This window comes from Pseudophryne corroboree, chromosome 6 (assembly GCF_028390025.1).
Source record: "Pseudophryne corroboree isolate aPseCor3 chromosome 6, aPseCor3.hap2, whole genome shotgun sequence".
Classification (NCBI taxonomy): Eukaryota; Metazoa; Chordata; class Amphibia; order Anura; family Myobatrachidae; genus Pseudophryne; species Pseudophryne corroboree.
In genome coordinates, this window is record NC_086449.1 from 107194204 (window position 1) to 107216455 (window position 22252).

The following is a 22252-nucleotide window of genomic DNA, read 5'->3' on the forward strand; positions in this document are numbered from 1 at the left end:
CTATATTATTGCAGTACATTTCTGTAAAACGTGCCATTGTGTTTGGATCTGATCACGAATGCTGGGCATATACCATACAATTATCTGGCAGATAATCTGCCAGATCTGACTGATTGGAATGAAAATCTGTTAATGGATGAAAGCAAATGACAATCAACCATTTTCTTCCAAACACTGGAAAATTAACAAAAACTTTCGTTCAAACTGGTGAAATCACGGATTTAACCAATTTATATGAACTATATGAGCAAATGGTTGATTGTCATTTGCTATCATCCATTACCAGATTTTCTTTCTAACCAGCCAGATAATTATATGGTGGATGCCCTGCTTAAGAGACCACAGATAGAGATTGTAATCCTGCTTGGGGTCACAACCCAGTGGTAGCCCACCTTTGCTCTATGCAACCCACCTGGCCTATCGGTAAACCCAGTGCCCACCTATTCTTCCTCCCCCCCCCCCCCCCCTTCCCCTTCCTTCCAGACTTACCTGGAGGTGTATTCCTTAAACACAGCAAACCGTAATATTACTCTGTTCCCAGTTCCTTTTACATCTGATCATCAGTTGTTGGTTTTTAGGGTCAGCGGCAGCCAGTTCTGCCAAAGGTAGAGGAGCCAAGCGCAAGCAACAAGATGGAGGATCCACCAGCACTGCCAAAAGAACCCGCAGGTACAGGCTCTGTATAGGATCTTGGGTGTTTAGAGAGAGGTGTGTGTGTGTGTGTGTGTGTGTGTGTGTGTGTGTGTGTGTGTGTGTGTGTGTGTGTGTGTTGTTTTCTACGGAGACAAATGAAGTCTATTTTAGCTAATATGTGAGTGAAGAAAGTTATTAGTAGATTATATTTTTTAAATCCAGTTTTGTTTACTATCTGACTACAAGTCCCAGCATGCTTTACCATCTGATCGGTGGGAGAGTGTGCTGGGACTTATAGTTTCACAACAGCTGGTGAGACGCAGGTTGGCCAGGCCCGGTTTAGAGGAAAGGTAAAATTGTCTGTTTGTTGTGCACAAAAATAGGTGAAATGTAACTGTAATACATATCACAATGCTGTAAGAAAATCAAACAACGTCTATTTTAAACCCATAATAGACAGGATAATAGCCTATGAAGCTTGAGAAAATTGAGTGAAATCTAAACTATGTTCAGCCGTGAACTTATGTGTCCGCTCCCTCTGTATAAATATGGCCTTGGCAGCGCTTCACTTGCCCAATAACCATATTCAGTCTAATGGCTGAATCCGGGCAGTGACCTCCATCCACCCCTGGTGACTTGGTGTTCAGGAAAGAAGTCCGAGCCAAATCTAGTTCCTTCTTAGGGGTGCGTCTAGGGAATCATCTGACTCCTGGAGGCTGGGACGATGTCGGCTAGTCAACCCTTGCAAGATAAACCAAGAAGTTGAGTATGGTTCTACCCAGTAGCATACAGCGATTTATCATGCTGCAAGAAGGTGTTCACCATCTCGGCACCAGGAAAGCGTTTTATTCTGGGAGTCCAGAAGTAGGGATAGTTCTAGTGGATTACTCTTCTCTAGCCAAGTGTGCAGGAAAACTGTCCCCAAAAGCTGCTGGCAAATAACGAAGAAGAAGCCTACATTCAGATTTATCAAAGAGATAGACTATTGCTCCCTCTGTAGATGTAAGTAGTTTTCTCTAGCATCCACTAGGGAACACTGGAGGCTGAATACGTTTGGGATAGACGGCTGGCTATCAGGAGCTGGCACACTACATCTTGTTGAAAGATTATGCAGACTCCTCCCCCTCTATCCCCCATAAGCCCCAGTTTTGTTTTTTTACTGTGCCGAAGGAGCCGGTCACAGAACAATAGTGCTCCTGCACTAACTCATCAAGAACACACTCCAGGAGGTGCCCTTTGCCACCTACTCAAAGGTGGTGTCCGGGTACCTCAGCAGCCTGCCTGAGTCAGGGGAACTGTATCAGGTCTTCACTAAAAGCACCTGCCAGGATCTGTTCTGCACGCCGATTGCCTGGGGTCTCTGGAAAGGTAAGCATGGCAACCGCTGCCTCACCCCTTCACATAGCAACACGGGCACCAGTAATGAGAGCTGCGTGGCCCCCAGCGGGTGGGAGCCACGGGAGCAGGAGAGTTATACTGCGGGACGCGCCACGTGTAACCGGATGGCGCATTGCACAGCGCTAGCCGCGAGGCAGCATACAGCAGTAATCCTCCCTGAGTGCGGTAACTGTGTGGAGGGGACATACAGCGCTAGACGCTGACAGGCTGGAGCGCAATTACATGAAAGCTTAGCTCAGCCTGTGTACCTGGCCACGCTATCATGGCGCTGAGCGGGTGCATGGTGTGGGGGAAAGAAGGGGCGGAGCTTATACATAATATCAGCGCTGTTGCAAGGAGCGTTGTTGTTCTCCCTCTTTTCTTTTTACAGTTGGGAGACTTGCCCACTGGAATTATCCCTGCAGATCCCAGACTTCTCCTACTCACTGGAAGCTAAAGTACACGGGGAAAGGCAATTGGCCAGTTTGGGGGGTTTCAGTGTAAATTCTTAAGGGGACAGAGTTTATATAGCACATGTGCTCTTTCCCTCTATCTTACCTGCCCTCTCTTTCATTCTCACACTAACTACTGTGTTTGTGTGTAAGTACGTGTCTCTTGTCCTTGAGCCTGAGCCACAATGTCAACAAGGAATACAGCACAAAAGGCTTCTCAAAAGTTTTTTGTTTGTACTGACTGCAACAAAAAGTTGCCACAAGCCTCAGACGGATCTACTGTTTCTCTATCGTCCTAGTGGATGCTGGGGTTCCTGAAAGGACCATGGGGAATAGCGGCTCCGCAGGAGACAGGGCACAAAAGTAAAGCTTTCCGATCAGGTGGTGTGCACTGGCTCCTCCCCCTATGACCCTCCTCCAAGCCAGTTAGATTTTTGTGCCCGGCCGAGAAGGGTGCAATCTAGGTGGCTCTCCTAAAGAGCTGCTTAGAAAAGTTTAGCTTAGGTTTTTTTATTTTACAGTGAGTCCTGCTGGCAACAGGATCACTGCAACGAGGGACTTAGGGGAGAAGAAGTGAACTCACCTGCGTGCAGGATGGATTGGCTTCTTGGCTACTGGACATCAGCTCCAGAGGGACGATCACAGGTACAGCCTGGATGGTCACCGGAGCCTTGCCGCCGGCCCCCTTGCAGATGCTGAAATAAGAAGAGGTCCAGAATCGGCGGCAGAAGACTCCTCAGTCTTCTAAAGGTAGCGCACAGCACTGCAGCTGTGCGCCATTTTCCTCTCAGCACACTTCACACGGCAGTCACTGAGGGTGCAGGGCGCTGGGAGGGGGGCGCCCTGGGAGGCAAATGAAAACCTATTTTGGCTAAAAATACCTCACATATAGCCTCCGGAGGCTATATGGAGATATTTAACCCCTGCCAGAATCCGTTAAGAGCGGGAGACGAGGCCGCCGAAAAAGGGGCGGGGCCTATCTCCTCAGCACACAGCGCCATTTTCCCTCACAGAAAGGCTGGAGGGAAGGCTCCCAGGCTCTCCCCTGCACTGCACTACAGAAACAGGGTTAAAACAGAGAGGGGGGGCACTAATTTGGCGTTAGAAATATATAAAAAAGATGCTATAAGGGAAAACACTTATATAAGGTTGTCCCTATATAATTATAGCGTTTTTGGTGTGTGTGCTGGCAAACTCTCCCTCTGTCTCTCCAAAGGGCTAGTGGGTCCTGTCCTCTATCAGAGCATTCCCTGTGTGTGTGCTGTGTGTCGGTACGTGTGTGTCGACATGTAGGAGGACGATGTTGGTGAGGAGGCGGAGCAATTGCCTGTAATGGTGATGTCACTCTCTAGGGAGTCGACACCGGAATGGATGGCTTATTTAGGGAATTACGTGATAATGTCAACACGCTGCAAGGTCGGTTGACGACATGAGACGGCCGACAAACAATTAGTACCGGTCCAGACGTCTCAAAAACACCGTCAGGGGTTTTAAAACGCCCGTTTACTTTAGTCGGTCGACACAGACAGGGACACTGAATCCAGTGTCGACGGTGAATAAACAAACGTATTCCTTATTAGGGCCACACGTTAAAGGCAATGAAGGAGGTGTTACATATTTCTGATACTACAAGTACCACAAAAGAGGGTATTATGTGGGATGTGAAAAAACTACCATAGTTTTTCCTGAATCAGATAAATTAAATAAAGTGTGTGATGATGCGTGGGTTCCCCCCGATAGAAAATTATGGGCGGTATACCCTTTCCCGCCAGAAGTTAGGGCGCGTTGGGAAACACCCCTTAGGGTGGATAAGGCGCTCACACGCTTATCAAAACAAGTGGCGGTACCGTCTATAGATAGGGCCATCCTCAAGGACCAGCTGACAGGAGGCTGGAAAATATCATAAAAAGTATATACACACATACTGGTGTTATACTGCGACCAGCGATCGCCTCAGCCTGGATGTGCAGAGCTGGGGTGGCTTGGTCGGATTCCCTGACTAAAAATATTGATACCCTTGACAGGGACAGTATTTTATTGACTATAGAGCATTTAAAGGATGCATTTCTATATATGCGAGATGCACAGAGGGATATTTGCACTCTGGCATCAAGAGTAAATGCGATGTCCATAACTGCCAGAAGATGTTATGGACACGACAGTGGTCAGGTGATGCAGATTCCAAACGGCACAAAGGTGTATTGCCGTATAAAGGAAGAGGAGTTATTTGGGGTCGGTCCATCGGACCTGGTGGCCACGGCAACTGCTGGAAAATCCACCGTTTTTACCCTAAGTCACATCTCTGCAGAAAAAGACACCGTCTTTTCAGCCTCAGTCCTTTCGTCCCTATAAGATCATATCTGCCCAGGGATAGAGGAAAGGGAAGAAGACTGCAGCAGGCAGCCCATTCCCAGGAACAGAAGCGTTCCACCGCTTCTGACAAGTTCTCAGCATGGCGCTGAGACCGTACAGGACCCCTGGATCCTACAAGTAGTATCCCAGGGGTACAGATTGGAATGTCGAGACGTTTCCCCTTCGCAGGCTCCTGAAGTCTGCTTTACCAAGGTCTCCCTCCGACAAGGAGGCAGTATGGAAAAAAAATTCACAAGCTGTATTCCCAGCAGGTGATAATTAAATTACCCCTCCTACTACAAGAAAAGGGGTATTATTCCACACTATATTGTGGTACTGAAGCCAGAAGGCTAGGTGAGACTTATTCTAAATCTAAAAAATTTTTGAACACTTACAAAGGTTCAAATCAAGATGGAGTCACTCAGAGCAGTGATAACGAACAGGAAGAAGGGGACTATATAGTGTCCCGGGACATCAGGGATGCTTACCTCTATGTCCCAAATTTGCCCTTCTCACTAAGGGTACCTCAGGTTCGTGGTGCAGAACTGTCACTATCAGTTTCAGACGCTGCCGTTTGGATTGTCCACGGCACCCCGGGTCTTTACTAAGGTAATGGCCGAAATGATGATTCTTCTTCGAAGAAAAGGCGTCTTAATTATCCCTTACTTGGACGATCTCCTGATAAGGGCATAGTCCAGGGAACAGTTGGAGGTAGGAGTAGCACTATCTCGGATACTGCTACAACAGCACGGGTGGATTCTAAATATTCCAAAATCGCAGCTGATCCCGACGACACGTCTGCTGTGCCTAGGGATGATTCTGGACACAGTCCAGAAAAAGGTGTTTCTCCCGAAAGAGAAAGCCAGGGAGTTATCCGAGCTAGTCAGGAACCTCCTAAAAACAGTGCATCATTGCACAAGGGTCCTGGTAGAAAATGGTGGCTTCCTACGAAGCAATTCCATTCGGCAGATTTCACGCAAGAACTTTTCAGTGGGATCTGCTGGACAAATGGTCCGGATCGCATCTTCAGATGCATCAGCGGATAACCCTATATCCAAGGACAAGGGTGTTTCTCCTGTGGTGGTTATAGAGTGCTCATCTTCTAGAGGGCCGCAGATTCGGCATTCAGGATTGGATGCTGGTGACCACGGAGCCCAGCCCGAGAGGCTGGGGAGCAGTCACACAAGGAAAAAATTTCCAGGGAGTGTGATCAAGTCTGGAGACTTTTCTCCACATAAATATACTGGAGCTAAGGGTAAATTTATAATGCTCTAAGCTTAGCAAGACCTCTGCTTCAAGGTCAGCCGGTATTGATCCAGTGGGAAAAACATCACGGCAGTCGCCCACGTAAACAGACAGGGCGACACAAGAAGCAGGAGGGCAATGGCAAAAACTGCAAGGACTTTTCGCTGGGCGAAAAATCATGTGATAGCACTGTCAGCAGTGTTTCATCCCGGGAATGGAAACTGGGAAGCAGACTTCCTCAGCAGGCACGACCTCCACCCGGGAGAGTGGAAACTTCATCGGGAAGTTTTTTCCACATGATTGTAAACCGTTGGGAAATACCAAAGGTGGACATGATGGCGTCCCGTCTGAACAAAAAACGGGACAGGTATTGCGCCAGGTCAAGAGACCCTCAGGCAATAGCTGTGGACGTTCTGGTAACACCGTGGGTGTACCAGTCGGTGTATGTGTTCCCTCCTCTGCTTCTCATACCTAAGGTGCTGAGAATTATAAGACGTAGAGGAGTAAGAACTATACTCATGGCTCCGGATTGGCCAAGAAGGACTTGGTACCCGGAACTTCAAGAGATGTTTACAGAGGTCTTATGGCCTCTGCCGCTAAGAAGGGACTTGCTTCAGCAAGTACCATGTCTGTTCCAAGACTTACCGCAGCTGCGTTTGTTGGCATGGCGGTGGAATGCCGGATCCTAAGGGAAAAAGGCATTCCGGAAGAGGTCATTCCTACCCTGGTCAAAGCCAGAAAGGAGGTGACCGCACAACATTATCACCACATGTGGCGAAAATATGTTGCGTGGTGTGAGGCCAGGAAGGCCCCACAAAGAAATTTCAACTCGGTCGATTCCTGCATTTCCTGCAAACAGGAGTGTCTATGGGCCTCAAATTGGGGTCCATTAAGGTTCAAATTTCGGCCCTGTCAATTTTCTTCCAGAAAGAATTGGCTTCAGTTCCTGAAGTCCAGAACTTTGTCAAGGGAGTATTGCATATACAACCCTCTTTTGTGCCTCCAGTGGCACTGTGGGATCTCAACGTAGTTCTGGGATTCTTCAAATCACATTGGTTTAAAACCAGTCAAATCTGTGGATTTGAAGCATCTCACATGAAAAGTGACCATGTTCTTGGCCCTGGCCTGGACCAGGCGAGTGTCAAATTGGTGGTTTTTTTCTCAAAAAAGCCCATATTTGTTTGTCCATTCGGACAGGGCAGAGCTGCGGACTCGTCCCCAGTTCTCTCCCTAAGGTGGTGTCAGTGTTTCACCTGAACCAGCTTATTGTGGTGCCTTGCACCTACTAGGGACTTGGAGGACTCCAAGTTGCTAGATGTTGTCAGGGCCCTGAAAATATAGGTTCCAGGACGGCTGGAGTCAGGAAAACTGACTTGCTGTTATCCTGTATGCACCCAACAAACTGGGTGCTCTTGCTTTTAAGCAGACTATTGCTAGTTGGATGTGTAATACAATTCAGCTTGCACATTCTGTGGCAGGCCTGCCACAGCCAAAATATGTAAATGCCCATTCCACAAGGAAGGTGGGCTCATCTTGGGCGGCTGCCCGAGGGGTCTCGGCTTTACAACTTTGCCGAGCGGTTATTTAGTCAGGGGCAAACACGTTTGTAAAATCCTACAAATTTGATACCCTGGCTAAGGAGGACCTGGAGTTCTCTCATTCGGTGCTGCAGAGTCATCCGCACTCTCCCGCCCGTTTGGGAGCTTTGGTATAATCCCCATGGTCCTTTCAGGAACCCCAGCATCCACTAGGACGATAGAGAAAATAAGAATTTACTTACCGATAATTCTATTTCTCGGAGTCCGTAGTGGATGCTGGGCGCCCATCCCAAGTGCGGATTATCTGCAATACTTGTACATAGTTACAAAAATCGGGTTATTATTGTTGTGAGCCATCTTTACAGAGGCTCCGCTGTTATCATACTGTTAACTGGGTTTAGATCACAAGTTGTACGGTGTGATTGGTGTGGCTGGTATGAGTCTTACCCGGGATTCAAAATTCCTCCCTTATTGTGTACGCTCGTCCGGGCACAGTACCTAACTGGCTTGGAGGAGGGTCATAGGGGGAGGAGCCAGTGCACACCACCTGATCGGAAAGCTTTACTTTTGTGCCCTGTCTCCTGCGGAGCCGCTATTCCCCATGGTCCTTTCAGGAACCCCAGCATCCACTACGGACTCCGAGAAATAGAATTATCGGTAAGTAAATTCTTATTTTTGTATGCTCTCAAGAAGATGTGGCCCAAGCCACTATTTCTGCGGATGGTTCAAACCCTCCATGGCCTTTGGCCTTAGCACAGGTTATGTCAGATCTACGATCCAAATTGGCAGCCTCTCGTAGAGAGAGTCAGCCAGAGATTCTTCTTTGCTCCCTTCTCTTTCCACAGGGCCAGCGTGGGCAACGGGACTGGACAAATCTATGGAGGGTTTGGTTAACCGGATGGATTCTTCTGTCAAACCAGTACCGGAGCGTCCAAAGAAGAAGACGACTGTTCCGGCAATCCTTCAGTCAGATGAGTCTGACGAGGAACGACGAGCGAGAGAAGGGTCGGAGGAAGAAGATGGAGAGCTTGAGGTGTCCGATACGGAGACGTGTGACAACATCCAGGGAGTGGAAGCCCTTATAAGGGCAGTCCGTCAGGTATTAAATATCATGAACACAGCTCCCCCAGAATCCCTGGATTTTTAGTAATTTGGTAATAAAAGCAAGTCCTCCATAACCTTTCCCTTTTCACCAAAATTGGATGAACTTCTGTCCGAAGCCTGGAAACATCCGGATAAAAGGTTTCATGTTCCGAAACGGTTTCTGGTTTCGTATCCATTTCCGCCTACCATGACGGAAAAGTGGGAACAACCTCCTTTGGTCGACTCGTCACTCTCAAGATTGTCAAAGAAGACCGCCTTACTGGTTCCAGGAGCAACGGCCTTAAAGGATCCTTCAGATCGTAAGATGGAAAAGACCCTGAAGTCTATCTGCAAGGCCGCAGGTGCTTTACTTTGGCCAGCATTAGTAGGATCTTGAGTAAACAAGGCGGTGGAACATTGGGCTTACCAATTGATTGCTGACTTGGAAGCTGATGTTCCACCTGAAGAGCTAAATGTTCTAGCAGAACATATTAAAGAATCCGCGGCTTACTTGGGAGAAGCTTCTAAGTATGTTTTCAAAGTTGGAGCACGAATCTCGGCCTCCGCTGTGGCAGCTCGTCGAGCACTGTGGTTACGTTCTTGGCAGCCGGATGCAGGATCTAAGCGAACGGCAGAGGCACTACCATTTACAGGGAAAGTTCTCTTTGGAGCTGAGCCTAATAAACTAATATCTCAGGCTACGGGTGGAAAATCCACTTTCCTGCCGTCCATAACTCCTCCACCTAAACGGACTTATTCGGGTCCTTCCTTTCATTCCTTTCGGAACTCAACTTCATTTTGGCCCAAATCTAGAACCTCAGCAAGTCAACCCAAAGGTGGTAGAGGCCGAAGTCGTCAACAGACTACCCGTTGCCAGGAGCCCAAGCCTACTGAGAAGACAGTGACATGGCTCCCTTCCCATCTGGGTACTCCCATGGTGAGTGCGCGTCTCCGTGGGTGCACACGTCCATGGATGCGTGGGTACGTGCCCTTGTGTCCAGAGGTTACAAAATCGATTTCGAAGTTTCACCACCACGGTTCTTTACCACTGGTATTCCAGCTTCAGAGGACAAACAGAGGGCTCTTCAGGGAGCAATTTAGTCTCTCTTGGACTCAGCGGTGTTAATGCCAGGTCCGGGTCCGCAGCGGACAAAAGGATACTACTCAAACCTGTTTGCAGTTCCGAAGCCGGACGGATCGTTACGACCCATCCTGAATTTGAAGTCGTTGAATCAATATATCACACATATTACTGCTTCAGGATGGAGTCTATCGGCTCAGTAATCTCGGGTCTGGAGCCAGGAGAGTTGATGACTTTCCTGGACATAAAGGATGCATACCTGCACATCCCCATTTGGGAGCCTCATCAGGAATTCTTGAGATTTGCAATTCTGCAGGACCATTATCAGTTCCGAGCACTTCCATTCGGACTGTCTTCGGCTCCGAGAGTATTTACCAAGGTCATGGCTGTCATGATAGCACATCTTCGATCGCTTGGAGTGACGATTGTACCTTACAATCTTTTACTCAAAGCTCTCCTGCGACATGGTTGGATACTCCATTTCAGGAAATCCAACCTCTTGCTATCCCAGCGCATCCAATTTCTGGGTCTGATAATGGATACCAAGCTTCAGAAAGTATTCCTACCGGTGGACAAGGCTCAGAGTATCCGTCTGATGGTTCAGAAGGTCCTCAAGCCGAGGAAAGTGTCGTTACATCTCTGCATTCGTCTCTTAGGGAAGATGGTGGCGGCCTACGAGACGTTACAATTCGGTCGGTTTCATTCCCGAACCTTCCAGCTGGACCTCGACTCAGTGGTCGGGGTCACATCTCCATCTCCAGGGAACGGTGGAATTAGCTCCCCGAACTCGAGTGTCTTTTTCTCTGGTGGCTTCAGATGCACAACTTCATGGCGGGGGAAGAGATTCAGCATATGGGATTGCATCTTTGGTTACTACCGATGCCAGTCTCAGAGGCTGGGGTGTGGTCATTCGGCAACATCACTTCCAGGGAAAGTGGTCTGATCGGGTACAGGTTCTACCCATAAACATGTTGGAACTGAGGGCCATCTTCAATACGCTTCAGCAGGCTGTGCACCTACTTCGGGCGAGACCAGTGCGGGTACAGTTGGACAATGCGACCACAGTCTCTTATATCAACCGCCAAGGCAGCACAAGGAGTCGCATGGCCATGCGAGAGGTGACTCGAATTCTGAGATGGGCCGAAATTCACAGAGTTCTGTTATCAGTTGAATTCATTCCGGGAGTGGACAACTGGGAAGCCAGTTACCTCAGGACCTTCACCCCGGGGAGTGGGCTCTACACCTTTCAGGTATTTCAACAGTTAGTTCGTCGATGGGGTCTCCCACAGGTAGACCTCATGACCTCCCATTTGAATTATCAATTACCACGCTACATGTCCAGAACTCTGGATCCCAGTGCAGAAGACGTGGACGCTCTCACAGCTCCTTGGCCATACGAACTGGTTTACCTGTTCCCTTCATTTCCTCTTCTACCTCGAGTACTCAAATGGATCAAGAGGGAATCCACGTGGGTCATTCTCGTGGCTCCGAATTGGCCTCAGAGAGCTTGGTATTGGGACCTCCTCCAGCTACTAGCAGACCACCCATGGCAGTTGCCTCTTCGTCCAGAATTGTTACAACAAGGGCCGTTACTTCACCCAGATGTGACGCGGGTGCGTTTAACGGGGTGGCTCTTGTAGCCTCTATTCTGAGAAGTAAGGGAATTTCTTCTTCAGTGATTCTGACCATGCTCAGGGCTCGTAAACCTGTCACGGCGGCTCATTACCTCTGTATATAGCGAACCTATATGTCTTGGTGCGCGGCCAGGGGATGCGACATGAGGGCTTTTAAACTGGCTCATCTTTTTTGTTATTTTTGCAAAAGGATTTGGATGATGGACTACGTCTTGGTTCACTCAAGGTTCAAATTTCTGCCTTGTCAATCCACTTCCAGAAGAAATTGTCCGTCATGCCAGAAGTGCAGACCTTTTTGTAGGGGGTGTCGCGAGTGCAACCACCATTTGTTCCGCCTACTGCTCCATGGGACCTTAATTTTGCGATTCCTACAGTCTTCGGTTTTTGAACCATTGACGGAGGTGGAATTAAAGTTTCTTACTTGGAAAACTGTTTTCCTTTTGGCCTTGGCATCAGCTCGACGAGTGTCTGATTTAAGCGCCTTGTCGTGTAAGCCACCTTATCTCGTTGTTCATGAAGATAGGGCGGAACTTCGGACGCACACTGGTTTCCTGCCGAAGATGGTTTCCGCATTTCATATTAACCAACCGATTGTGGTTCCTGCTTTCAACTCAGGAGAATCTTCTTCTTTAGATATTGTCCGAGTGCTTCACATTTATGTAACTCGGGCGGCATCTTTGCGTAAAACAGATGCCTTGTTTGTCTTGTATGACGCGAGCAGGTGGGGTTGGCCTTCTTCGAAACAGACTTTGGCGAGATGGATTAAGTTGACCATTAGGCAGGCCTACTTGAACTCAGCACGCCAACCTCCAGCAGTTATTTCGGCGCATTCCACTAGGTCTGTGGGTCCGTGATGGTGCCTCTCTTTCCCAGCTTTGCCATGCGGCTACCTTGTCGGCTCATACTTTTGTTCGATTCTATAAGTTTGATACATTTGCTGCCTCCGCTTCGCAGTTTGGGCGGCTTGTCTTGCAGATTCCTCAGTGCTCTCCCGCCCGTAGGGACTGCTTTGGGACGTCCCCAACGTATTCAGCCTCCAGTGTCCCCTAGTGGATGCTAGAGAAAGGAGGATTTTGGAACTTATTGATAAATGCCTTTCTCAAAATCCATAGGGGAATACTGGACGCCCACCCAGCACTGTTTCCTTCTTGCGTTGTGGTTCAAGGATTGTTTGTTTGTTCTTGTTTAATTGTTGTTCCTCTCTGTTTCATCTCCTCTCGGCTCAGTTATTAAAACTGGGGCTTATGGGGGATAGAGGGGGGGGAGTCTGCATAATCTTTCAACAAGATGTAGTGTGCCAGCTCCTGATAGCCAGCAGTCTATCCCCAACGTATTCTGCCTCCAGTGTCCCCTATGGATTTCGAGAAAGGGATTTATCGGTAATTACCAAAATCCTCCTATCCCTACCTGTCATACTAGGAGAAACAAGATATTTGGGTTCCAAGTCCCTTTGCTGCCTCCCACCGCTTACTATAGTTCTACATTTCTGCTAACTTTTCCATTAAAGTACCCGTAAGGAAGTTTTGGATTAGGCGGTAGAACCATAAGTAACCTGCACAGAGAGCTCCCTACACTTAACAAGTGACATATACATAACATTTTTGAAATCACTCATACAAAACACAGGGCAACAAAGGTAGCCACTTCCCTGAGGGTGTCATTGCTAAAGGGCGGGGGCACATAAATTGCTAAGGTCATAAGTGGGCATAGCCCTGAGCAACACATGGTGATCATGGGGCTCAATTTGAACCTGTCCCAGATTGAGCGGTTTCCTAATCAGAGTAGAATTATATATATTTTTTTCTAAAGCCCAGATCTCTCCTGTCTTATGCCACATAGCAACAGGGGTCTCCTCATTATTTTCTTTCTTAGGTGGATTTTATTCTCTATTATTCCTAAACATTCTAAGAATTTGAAGTTGACACAGGGAAAAAAAAAGTAAAAAAAAATGCATTATTATTATTTTCAGGTGCAGATTTTGTTGTTAAATCCTACATCTTCAATCCTGCTTTTTGGGAGGACAAAGTAATGCCAACGTGCTTATTTGATGGAGAAAATCACATTTACTTTTAGTCCACTTTATTAAAATTTATTAAATCTAACTAGAAATGCTGGAGCAAAAAGACTGGTGTTTTCGGAAAATGCAGAGTCGTCTTAAAAAAAATAAAAAAAAGTATATCATTTGTGTGAGTACTGCATAAAAAAATGATGTTGGAATGTGACGAGTGCAAACGATTCATGGGCTCAGCAATGGACTGAGGAAGCACTCAGCAGTGATGGGGTTTATACAGATATGATCATGCGTTTATGTACATAGAAATTTAACAGTGAGTAAAACGGCCACTAGATGGCGCTCAGCTGGTAGAAAATTCCATACAGGACTTATTCCTGTAATAATGTACTAAAAAATGGATCCATACTGTGTAAGTTCTCAGTATTGAGGTAAAACACAAGTACATGGTGGTTTTCCAAGTATTGCTCAGATCACCTTGCAGAACAGAGACCCTCCAGATACTGCAGGTCTCTTACATTATGAAATATGTGTTAGTAAAGTTACCCTTTCTTTCCAGTGACCCGCTGTTTGCAGCACAGCGCCTTCCTCCTCATGGTTATCCACTAGAGCATCCATTCAACAAGGATGGGTATAGATACATCCTGGCAGAACCTGATCCACATGCACCTGACCCTGAGAAACTGGAACTGGACTGCTGGGCTGGAAAACCAATCCCGGGTGACCTGTACAGAGCTTGCCTATATGAGCGGGTGCTGCTCGCCCTCCACGACCGCGGTGAGGAGCTTTCTGGTGTATATGAGGGGAGGATAAATACATGTATTTAACGTCTCCATTCCTTTATGCTGCATGGATTTTACAGATTTGCTTTTATTACTGAATTCTATAGGGAGTATTCAATTAGTGCAGTTCTTTCGACCAGTTGAAAAATACCATGTGTATCAGCGAATTTGCCGCCGATACACATGTTTTGGCGAATTTGCTGCGTTTTCGCCCATGTTTTGGCAAAAATGGATTCGGAAACGCCCGCAATTGGATACCCTGTGTCAAATTAGTGACGTTTTTTCGACCAGTTATAAAAACAGAACTTAATTGAATACACCCCTCAGTGCTCTAAGCATATTTTAGCCCTTCACCTCTCCTGCTGCTGCTATTAGTAACCAATATGCTGTCCTGTCTTTTTACCATCTTATTACCCAAACCTTTGTTATACGCTTTGTGTAGTCTCATAACCAAACGTCTCTTTAGCTCCTCAGCTAAAGATCTCTGACGACCGTCTGACTGTTTTGGGAGAGAAGGGATATTCCATGGTGAGGGCATCCCACGGTGTGAGGAAAGGAGCCTGGTACTTTGAGATATTTATTGATGAAATGCCCCCCGATACAGCTGCCAGGCTGGGCTGGTCTCAAGCTTTAGGTAAGGTGTTTTCAGGGCAGCTTTCATGTGTGGGATGTAATGTTGGCAAACTTCTATTAAAGCTCCGGGGGTAGGAAGCTGCAAAATATAAAACCGCCGTGTTATTAAAAGCAAAACATGGCGTGTTTTGCTTTTAATATCATTGCCGTTATAAATTTTGCAGTCAAACCTGCCAAGTAGGGTTCCCCCCATGAGTCATCCATCTGTCTCTCAGCCAAGGCCGTTGAGACAGCTGCAGGGACGGAGTACTGATGGGGCCGTGGCCAAATCCGGGAAGCTTGGCCACATCCCCTCTGGGTAAAATAATGGACAATGCTATGGGGGAATACAATTAGTTGCGCTCAACTTGCACCTGCGAGTAAATACTTGTAGATTTTTGTTGAGTTCGGCACTAGAATGGGTCCAGCATTTGCACGTCATCACAACAGCAACTGTCACCTAATTGGATTCCCCTCTATTCATGGCACCAGGAGAAAGGAACATTTGTCCACCTCAGCAGCTGGCCCGGGCCTTTCCAGCAGGCATGGACCTGGGTAATCAGTTGTTGCACCACTGCTCACAGCAACCCAAAGATGATGAACTGCGTTACAGCACCATGTTGTTTTACACCGAAATCCGTGATTATACAACACTTTTGTTTTAAAGTATGACTCACTAACACACCGTGGAGCCATCATCTGAATCTGTGTTTATGATAGTAAGGTCTGCCGGGGCGTTGGAACATTACAGAGGCACCTTGTGATTTTGTGGTCTGTAATGTTGGGCTGTTCAAAAGAAAGGGGCGAACAGCGGAACAGGTCATCGGGCAATTTAGTCAAAGTAAATTCTGAAACGTCCAATTTAGCTAAAGCTAACGTATTCCAGTGTAAGCAAACTGCTTAAGTGTTTCTCCAAAATAATTCCCGAGTATCAATTAAAGCAGACAGAAGAGCTGTTTATTTTTGTGTTTTACGTAAGTTGCACAAATATTCATGTTACAAGTTCTATTCACTACAGTAATATTACAAACTGTGCTTGTGTTATCAAACCCGCATATTGGGAAATGACGTTATCAAAAGGGATTTAAACATTTAGACAATATTTTTTTCTTTATATAATTGGAAACCTTTTGAAGACAATATGGTGTTCCAAAAGGCTTATAAGAAAATGGGAAAATTAAAATACACAGCGGAAAAAAATAAAACAAATATGAAAAGAAAAATAAATTTGCAAAAGAATAAGGAAGAACAAGGAGTTTTTTGTTGTTCCCCAGTCACATAAACACACTGAAATAACACGTTCGATCTTACGAGGTTCCTCTTCAAGGAGCAGTGTTTTAGATGCTTATTATGCACAGCCACTCAAGGTGGTAGAATCCAATAGAAGTTTTGTTTGGGCCTAAAAAAAACTACAGATGATCAGAAGGGGGAACACAACAAGAGACTGAGAACCATGAGGAGTGGGAAATGCAGCACAGGATCCTCACTAGAATACCTTTCCTCAGGTGCAGAATAACCAAGGGAAGATCATCCTGTCTCATTACTGATCATGTGCTTACACAGTCCACAGGAGAGGACCATAAAAACTTGGGATTTAATTTTGGCGTCTTCTCTGCTCAAAAAGAAATTAAATTGGGAGATATAAACCTTAGAATCTGACAGCTCAGAGAATTGCTCACATCCAAATGGTAGGATAACTCCATAACCAAATGGCTAGTGGATTAATCACCCCAGATAAACATTTATGCCCTTTTCTCTGACGTCCTAGTGGATGCTGGGAACTCCGTAAGGACCATGGGGAATAGCGGGCTCCGAAGGAGGCTGGGCACTCTAGAAAGATCTTAGACTACCTGGTGTGCACGGGCTCCTCCCACTATGACCCTCCTCCAAGCCTCAGTTAGATTTCGTGCCCGGCCGAGGTTGGATGCACACTAGGGGCTCTCCTGAGCTCTTAGAAAGAAATAGACTTAGGTTTTTTTTATTTTCAGTGAGACCTGCTGGCTGCAGCGAGGGACTAAGGGGAGAAGAAGCGAACTCGCCTGCTTGCAGCCGGATTGGGCTTCTTAGGCTACTGGACACCATTAGCTCCAGAGGGATCGACCGCAGGCCCAGTCCTTGGTGTTCGGTCCCGGAGCCGCGCCGCCGTCCCCCTTACAGAGCCAGAAGCAAGAAGATGGTCCGGTAAATCGGCGGCATGAAGACTCAGTCTTCACCAAGGTAGCGCACAGCACTGCAGCTGTGCGCCATTGCTCCTCTCACACACTTCACACTCCGGTCACTGAGGGTGCAGGGCGCTGGGGGGGGGCGCCCTAAGGCAGCAATAAAAACACCTTGGCTGGCAAAAATACCTCAATATATAGCCCCAGGGGCTATATATGAGGTAAATACCCCTGCCAGATTCCATAAAAAAGCGGGAGAATAGGCCGCGGAAAAGGGGCGGAGCTATCTCCCTCAAGCACACTGGCGCCATTTTCCCTCACAGCTCCGATGGAGGGAAGCTCCCTAGCTCTCCCCTGCAGTTTACAACACAGAAAAGGGTTAAAAAAGAGAGGGGGGGCATTTAATTTAGGCGCAGTATACATATATAAAAAAAGCAGCTATAGGGGACATAACTCAGTTAGTCCCTGCATTATATAGCGCTCTGGTGTGTGCTGGCATACTCTCACTCTGTCCCCCCAAAGGGCTTTTGTGGGTCCTGTCCTCGTTTAGAGCATTCCCTGTGTGTCTGCGGTGTGTCGGTACGGCTGTGTCGACATGTTGAATGAGGAGGCTTATATGGTGACGGAGCAGAGGCCGATATATGTGATGTAGCCCCCTGTGGGGCCGACACCAGAGTGGATGGATAGGTGAAAGGTATTAACCGACAGTGTCAACTCCTTACATAAAAGGGTGGATGACGTAACAGCTGTGGGACAGCCGGCTTCTCAGCCCGCGCCTGCCCAGGCGTCTCAAAGGCCATCAGGGGCTCAAAAACGCCGGCTCTCTCAGATGGCAGACACAGATGTCGACACGGAGTCTGACTCCAGTGTCGACAAGGTTGAGACATATACACAATCCACTAGGAACATCCGTGACTTGATCCCGGCAATAAAAAATGTGTTACACATTTCTGACATTAACCCAAGCACCTCTAAAAATGGGTTTTTAGGTTTGGGGAGAAAAAACAGGCAGTGTTTTGTTCCCCCATCAGATGAATAAATGAAGTGTGTGAAAAGCGTGGGTTCCCCCGTTTAGAAACTGGTAATTTCTAAAAAGTTACTGATGGCGTACCCTTTCCCGCCAGGAGGATAAGTTACGCTAGGAGATATACCCTAGGGTGGATAAGGCGCTCACACGGTTGTCAAAAAAGGTGGCACTGCCGTTTTAGGAACGGCCACTTTGAAGGTACCTGTTGATAAAAGACAGGAGGATATCCTGAAGTCTGTATTTACACACTCAGGTACTAGACGGAGACCTGCAGATCGTGCTGCTGCAGCGTGGTCGGTGACCCTGTCAAACATGAGAACATATTAAAGACGTCGTCTTATATATGAGGGATGCACAGAGGGATATTTTGCCGGCTGGCATCCAAAATGAATGTAATGTCCATTCTGTCAGGAGGGTACTAGAGACCTGTCACGGGACAGGTGATGCTGACTTTAAAAAGATTCTGCCTTATAAGGGTGAGGAATTATTTGGGGATGGTCTCTGGGACCTCGTATCCACAGCCACAGCTGGGAAGAAATATTTTTACCTCAGGTTTCCTCACAGACTAAGAAAGCACTGTATCAGGTACAGTCCTTTCGGCTTCAGAAAAGCAAGCGGGTCAAAGGTGTTTCCCTTCTGTACAGAGACAAGGGAAGAGGGAAAAAGCTGCACCAGTCAGCCTGCTCCCAGATTCACGGGGGGGGTCCACAGGTGTAGCCAGGTACGGTGGGGGGCCGTCTAAAAAATAAATAATTTTTCAGCGATAAGTGGGCTCGCTCACAGGTGGATCTCTGTTTCTTTCAAGAAGTATGTCAGGGATACAAGCTGGAATTCGAGATATCTCCCCCCAGCCGTTTCCTAGATTATGGCTTGCCGACAACTCCCTCAGGCAGGGAGGCTGTACTAAAGGCAATTATTAAGCAGTATTCCCAACAGGTAATACTCAAGTGCCCCTACTTCAACAAGGACGGGGTTACTATTCTACACGGGTGGGGGTACCGAAACCGCATGGTTCGGTGTGACCCATTTATATTAAAATCCTTGAACACATACATAAAAAAAATTCAAGTTCAAGATGGAATCGCTCGGGGCGGTTATTGCAAGCCTGGACGAGGGGGATTACAGGGTATCCCAGGACATCAAGGATGCTTACCTGCATGTCCCCATTTACCATCCTCGCCAGAAGTACCTCAGATTTGTGGTACAGGATTACCATTACCAAGTCCAGACAGGACTGTACAAGGCACCGAGGGTGTTTACCGGGGTAATGGCCGAAATGATGATACTCCTTCGAAAAAAGGGAGTTTTTAATTATCCCGTACTTGGACAATCTCCTTATAAGGGCGAGGTCCAAGGAGCAGTTGCTAGTCGGGGTAGCACTATTTTGGAAAGTGCTACAACAGCAGAGTTGGATTCTAAACAGTCCAAAGTCACAGCTGGTTCCTATGACACGTCTACTGTTCCTGGGGATGGTTCTGGACACAGACCAGAAATAAGTGTTTCTCCGGGAGGAGAAAGCCAAGGAGCTGTCATCTCTAGTCAGAGACCTCATGAAGCCAAAACAGGTATCGGTGCATCATTGCACGCGAATCCTGGGAAAAAGGGTAGCTTCCTACGAAGCAATCCCATTCGGCAGGTTCCATGCAAGAACTTTTCAGTGGGACCTGTTGGACAAGTGGTCCGGATCGCATCTTCAAATGCATCGGCTGATAACCCTGTCTCCAAGGACCAGGGTATCTCTAAAATGGTGGCTGCAGAGTGCCCATCTTAAGGAGGGCCGCAGGTTCGACATACTGGACTAGGTCCTAGTGACCATGGAGGCCAGCCTTTGAGGCTGGGGGCAGTCACACAGGGAAGAAAATTCCAAGGACTTTGGTCAAGTCAGGTGACTTCTCTACACAGGCAAGGCCTCTGCTTCAAAACCAGACGGTACTGATCCAATCAGACAACATCACGGCGGTCGCCCATGTAAACCGACAGGCCGACACAAGAAGCAGGATGGCGATGGCAAAAGCCACAAGGATTCTCCGATGGACGGAAAATCATGTGTTAGCACTGTCAACAGTGTTCATTCCCGGAGTGGACAACTGGGAAGCTGATCTTCTCAGCAGACACGACCTCCACCCGGGAGAGTGGGGACTTCATCCAGAAGTCTTCCAAAGGATTGTACACCTTTGGGAAAGGCCACAGGTGGACATGATGGCGTCCCGCCTCAACAAAAAGCTATAAAAGATATTGCGCCAGGTCAAGGGACCCTCAGGCGATAGTTGTGGACGCTCTGGTAACACCGTGGGTGTACCAGTCGTTTTATGTGTTCCCTCCTCTGCCCCACATACCAAAGGTATTGAGAATAATAATAAGAAGGCGAGGAGTAAGAACGATACTCGTGGTTCCGGATTGGCCAAGAAGAGCTTGGTACCCAGAACTTCAAAAAATTATATCAGAGGACCCATGGCCTCTGCCGCTCAGACAGGACCTGCGGCAGCAGGGGCCCTGTCTGTGCCAAAACTTACCGCGGCTGCGTTTGACGGCATGGCGGTTGAACGCCGGATCCTGAAGGAAAAGGGAATTCCGGAGGAAGTCATTCCTACGCTTATTAAAGCTAGGAAAGAGGTTACAGCAAATCATTATCACCGCATATGGCGGAAGTATGTTGCATGGTGTGAGGCCGAAAAGGCCCCAACAGAGGAATTTCAACTAGGTCGATTTCTGCATTTCCTGCAAGCAGGAGTGAATATGGGCCTAAAACTGGGCTCCATTAAGGTACAGATCTCGGCTCTGTCGATTTTCTTTCAAAAAGAACTAGCTTCAGTACCTGAAGTTCAGACTTTTGTAAAGGGAGTGCTGCATATTCAGCCCCCGTTTGTGCCCCCTGTGGCACCTTGGGATCTCAACGTGGTGTTGAGTTTTCTTAAAATCACATTGGTTTGTACCACTAAAAACCGTGGATCTGAAATATCTCACGTGGAAGGTGGTCATGTTATTGGCCTTGGCTTCGGCCAGGCGAGTATCAAAATTGGCGGCTTTGTCCTGTAAAAGCCCTTATCTGATTTTCCATATGGATAGGGCAGAATTGAGGACTCGTCCCCAGTTTCTCCCTAAGGTGGTGTCAGCGTTTCACCTGAACCAGCCTATTGTGGTGCCTGCGGCTACTAGGGACTTGGAGGACTCCAAGTTGTTAGACGTGGTCAGGGCCCTGAAAATATATGTTTCCAGGACGGCTGGAGTCAGAAAATCTGACTCGCTGTTTATCCTATATGCACCCAACAAGCTGGGTGCTCCTGCTTCTAAGCAGACTATTGCTCGTTGGATTTGTAGTACAATTCAGCTTGCACATTCTGTGGCAGGCCTGCCACAGCCAAAATCTGTCAATGCCCATTCCACAAGGAAGGTGGGCTCATCTTGGGCGGCTGCCCGAGGGGTCTCGGCTTTACAGCTTTGCCGAGCTGCTACTTGGTCAGGGGCAAACACGTTTGCAAAATTCTATAAATTTGATACCCTGGCTGAGGAGGACCTGGAGTTTTCTCATTCGGTGTTGCAGAGTCATCCGCACTCTCCCGCCCGTTTGGGAGCTTTGGTATAATCCCCATGGTCCTTACGGAGTTCCCAGCATCCACTAGGACGTCAGAGAAAATAAGAATTTACTCACCGGTAATTCTATTTCTCGTAGTCCGTAGTGGATGCTGGGCGCCCGTCCCAAGTGCGGTGTATCTGCAATACTTGTACGTAGTTATTGTTAACTAAATCGGGTTATTGTTGAGCCATCTGTTGAGAGGCTCGGTTGTTTCATACTGTTAACTGGGTTTCATATCACGAGTTATACGGTGTGATTGGTGTGGCTGGTATGAGTCTTACCCGGGATTCAATATCCTTCCTTATTGTGTACGCTCGTCCGGGCACGGTGTCCTAACTGAGGCTTGGAGGAGGGTCATAGTGGGAGGAGCCAGTGCACACCAGGTAGTCTAAGATCTTTCTAGAGTGCCCAGCCTCCTTCGGAGCCCGCTATTCCCCATGGTCCTTACGGAGTTCCCAGCATCCACTACGGACTACGAGAAATAGAATTACCGGTGAGTAAATTCTTATTATTTATCAATGAGTGATACAATTCAATGTGAGTGATAAATTGCACCAGCAAATCAGCTCCTACCTGCCATGTTACAGACTGTTTTAGGCCCTACACACTGGCCGATTTTCTGAAAGATATGAACGATCTCGTTCATAAATGAACGAGAACTCGTTCATATCTTTCACTGTGGAGACTCCAGC

The 22252-nt window shown here is 47.5% G+C and overlaps 1 protein-coding gene across 4 annotated transcripts in view; it reads left to right on the forward strand.

The window, feature by feature from the left end:
• Positions 1 to 22252, forward strand: part of ASH2L (ASH2 like, histone lysine methyltransferase complex subunit) — a 62591-nt gene that overhangs the window by 34879 nt on the left and 5460 nt on the right. For all 4 annotated transcript variants that reach the window (XM_063931615.1, XM_063931617.1, XM_063931618.1 and 1 more), the window contains exons 9-11: positions 579 to 669; positions 13966 to 14183; positions 14655 to 14822. In XM_063931615.1, coding sequence (XP_063787685.1) covers positions 579 to 669; positions 13966 to 14183; positions 14655 to 14822 — 477 coding nt within the window. The remainder of the gene's footprint in view (positions 1 to 578; positions 670 to 13965; positions 14184 to 14654; positions 14823 to 22252) is intronic.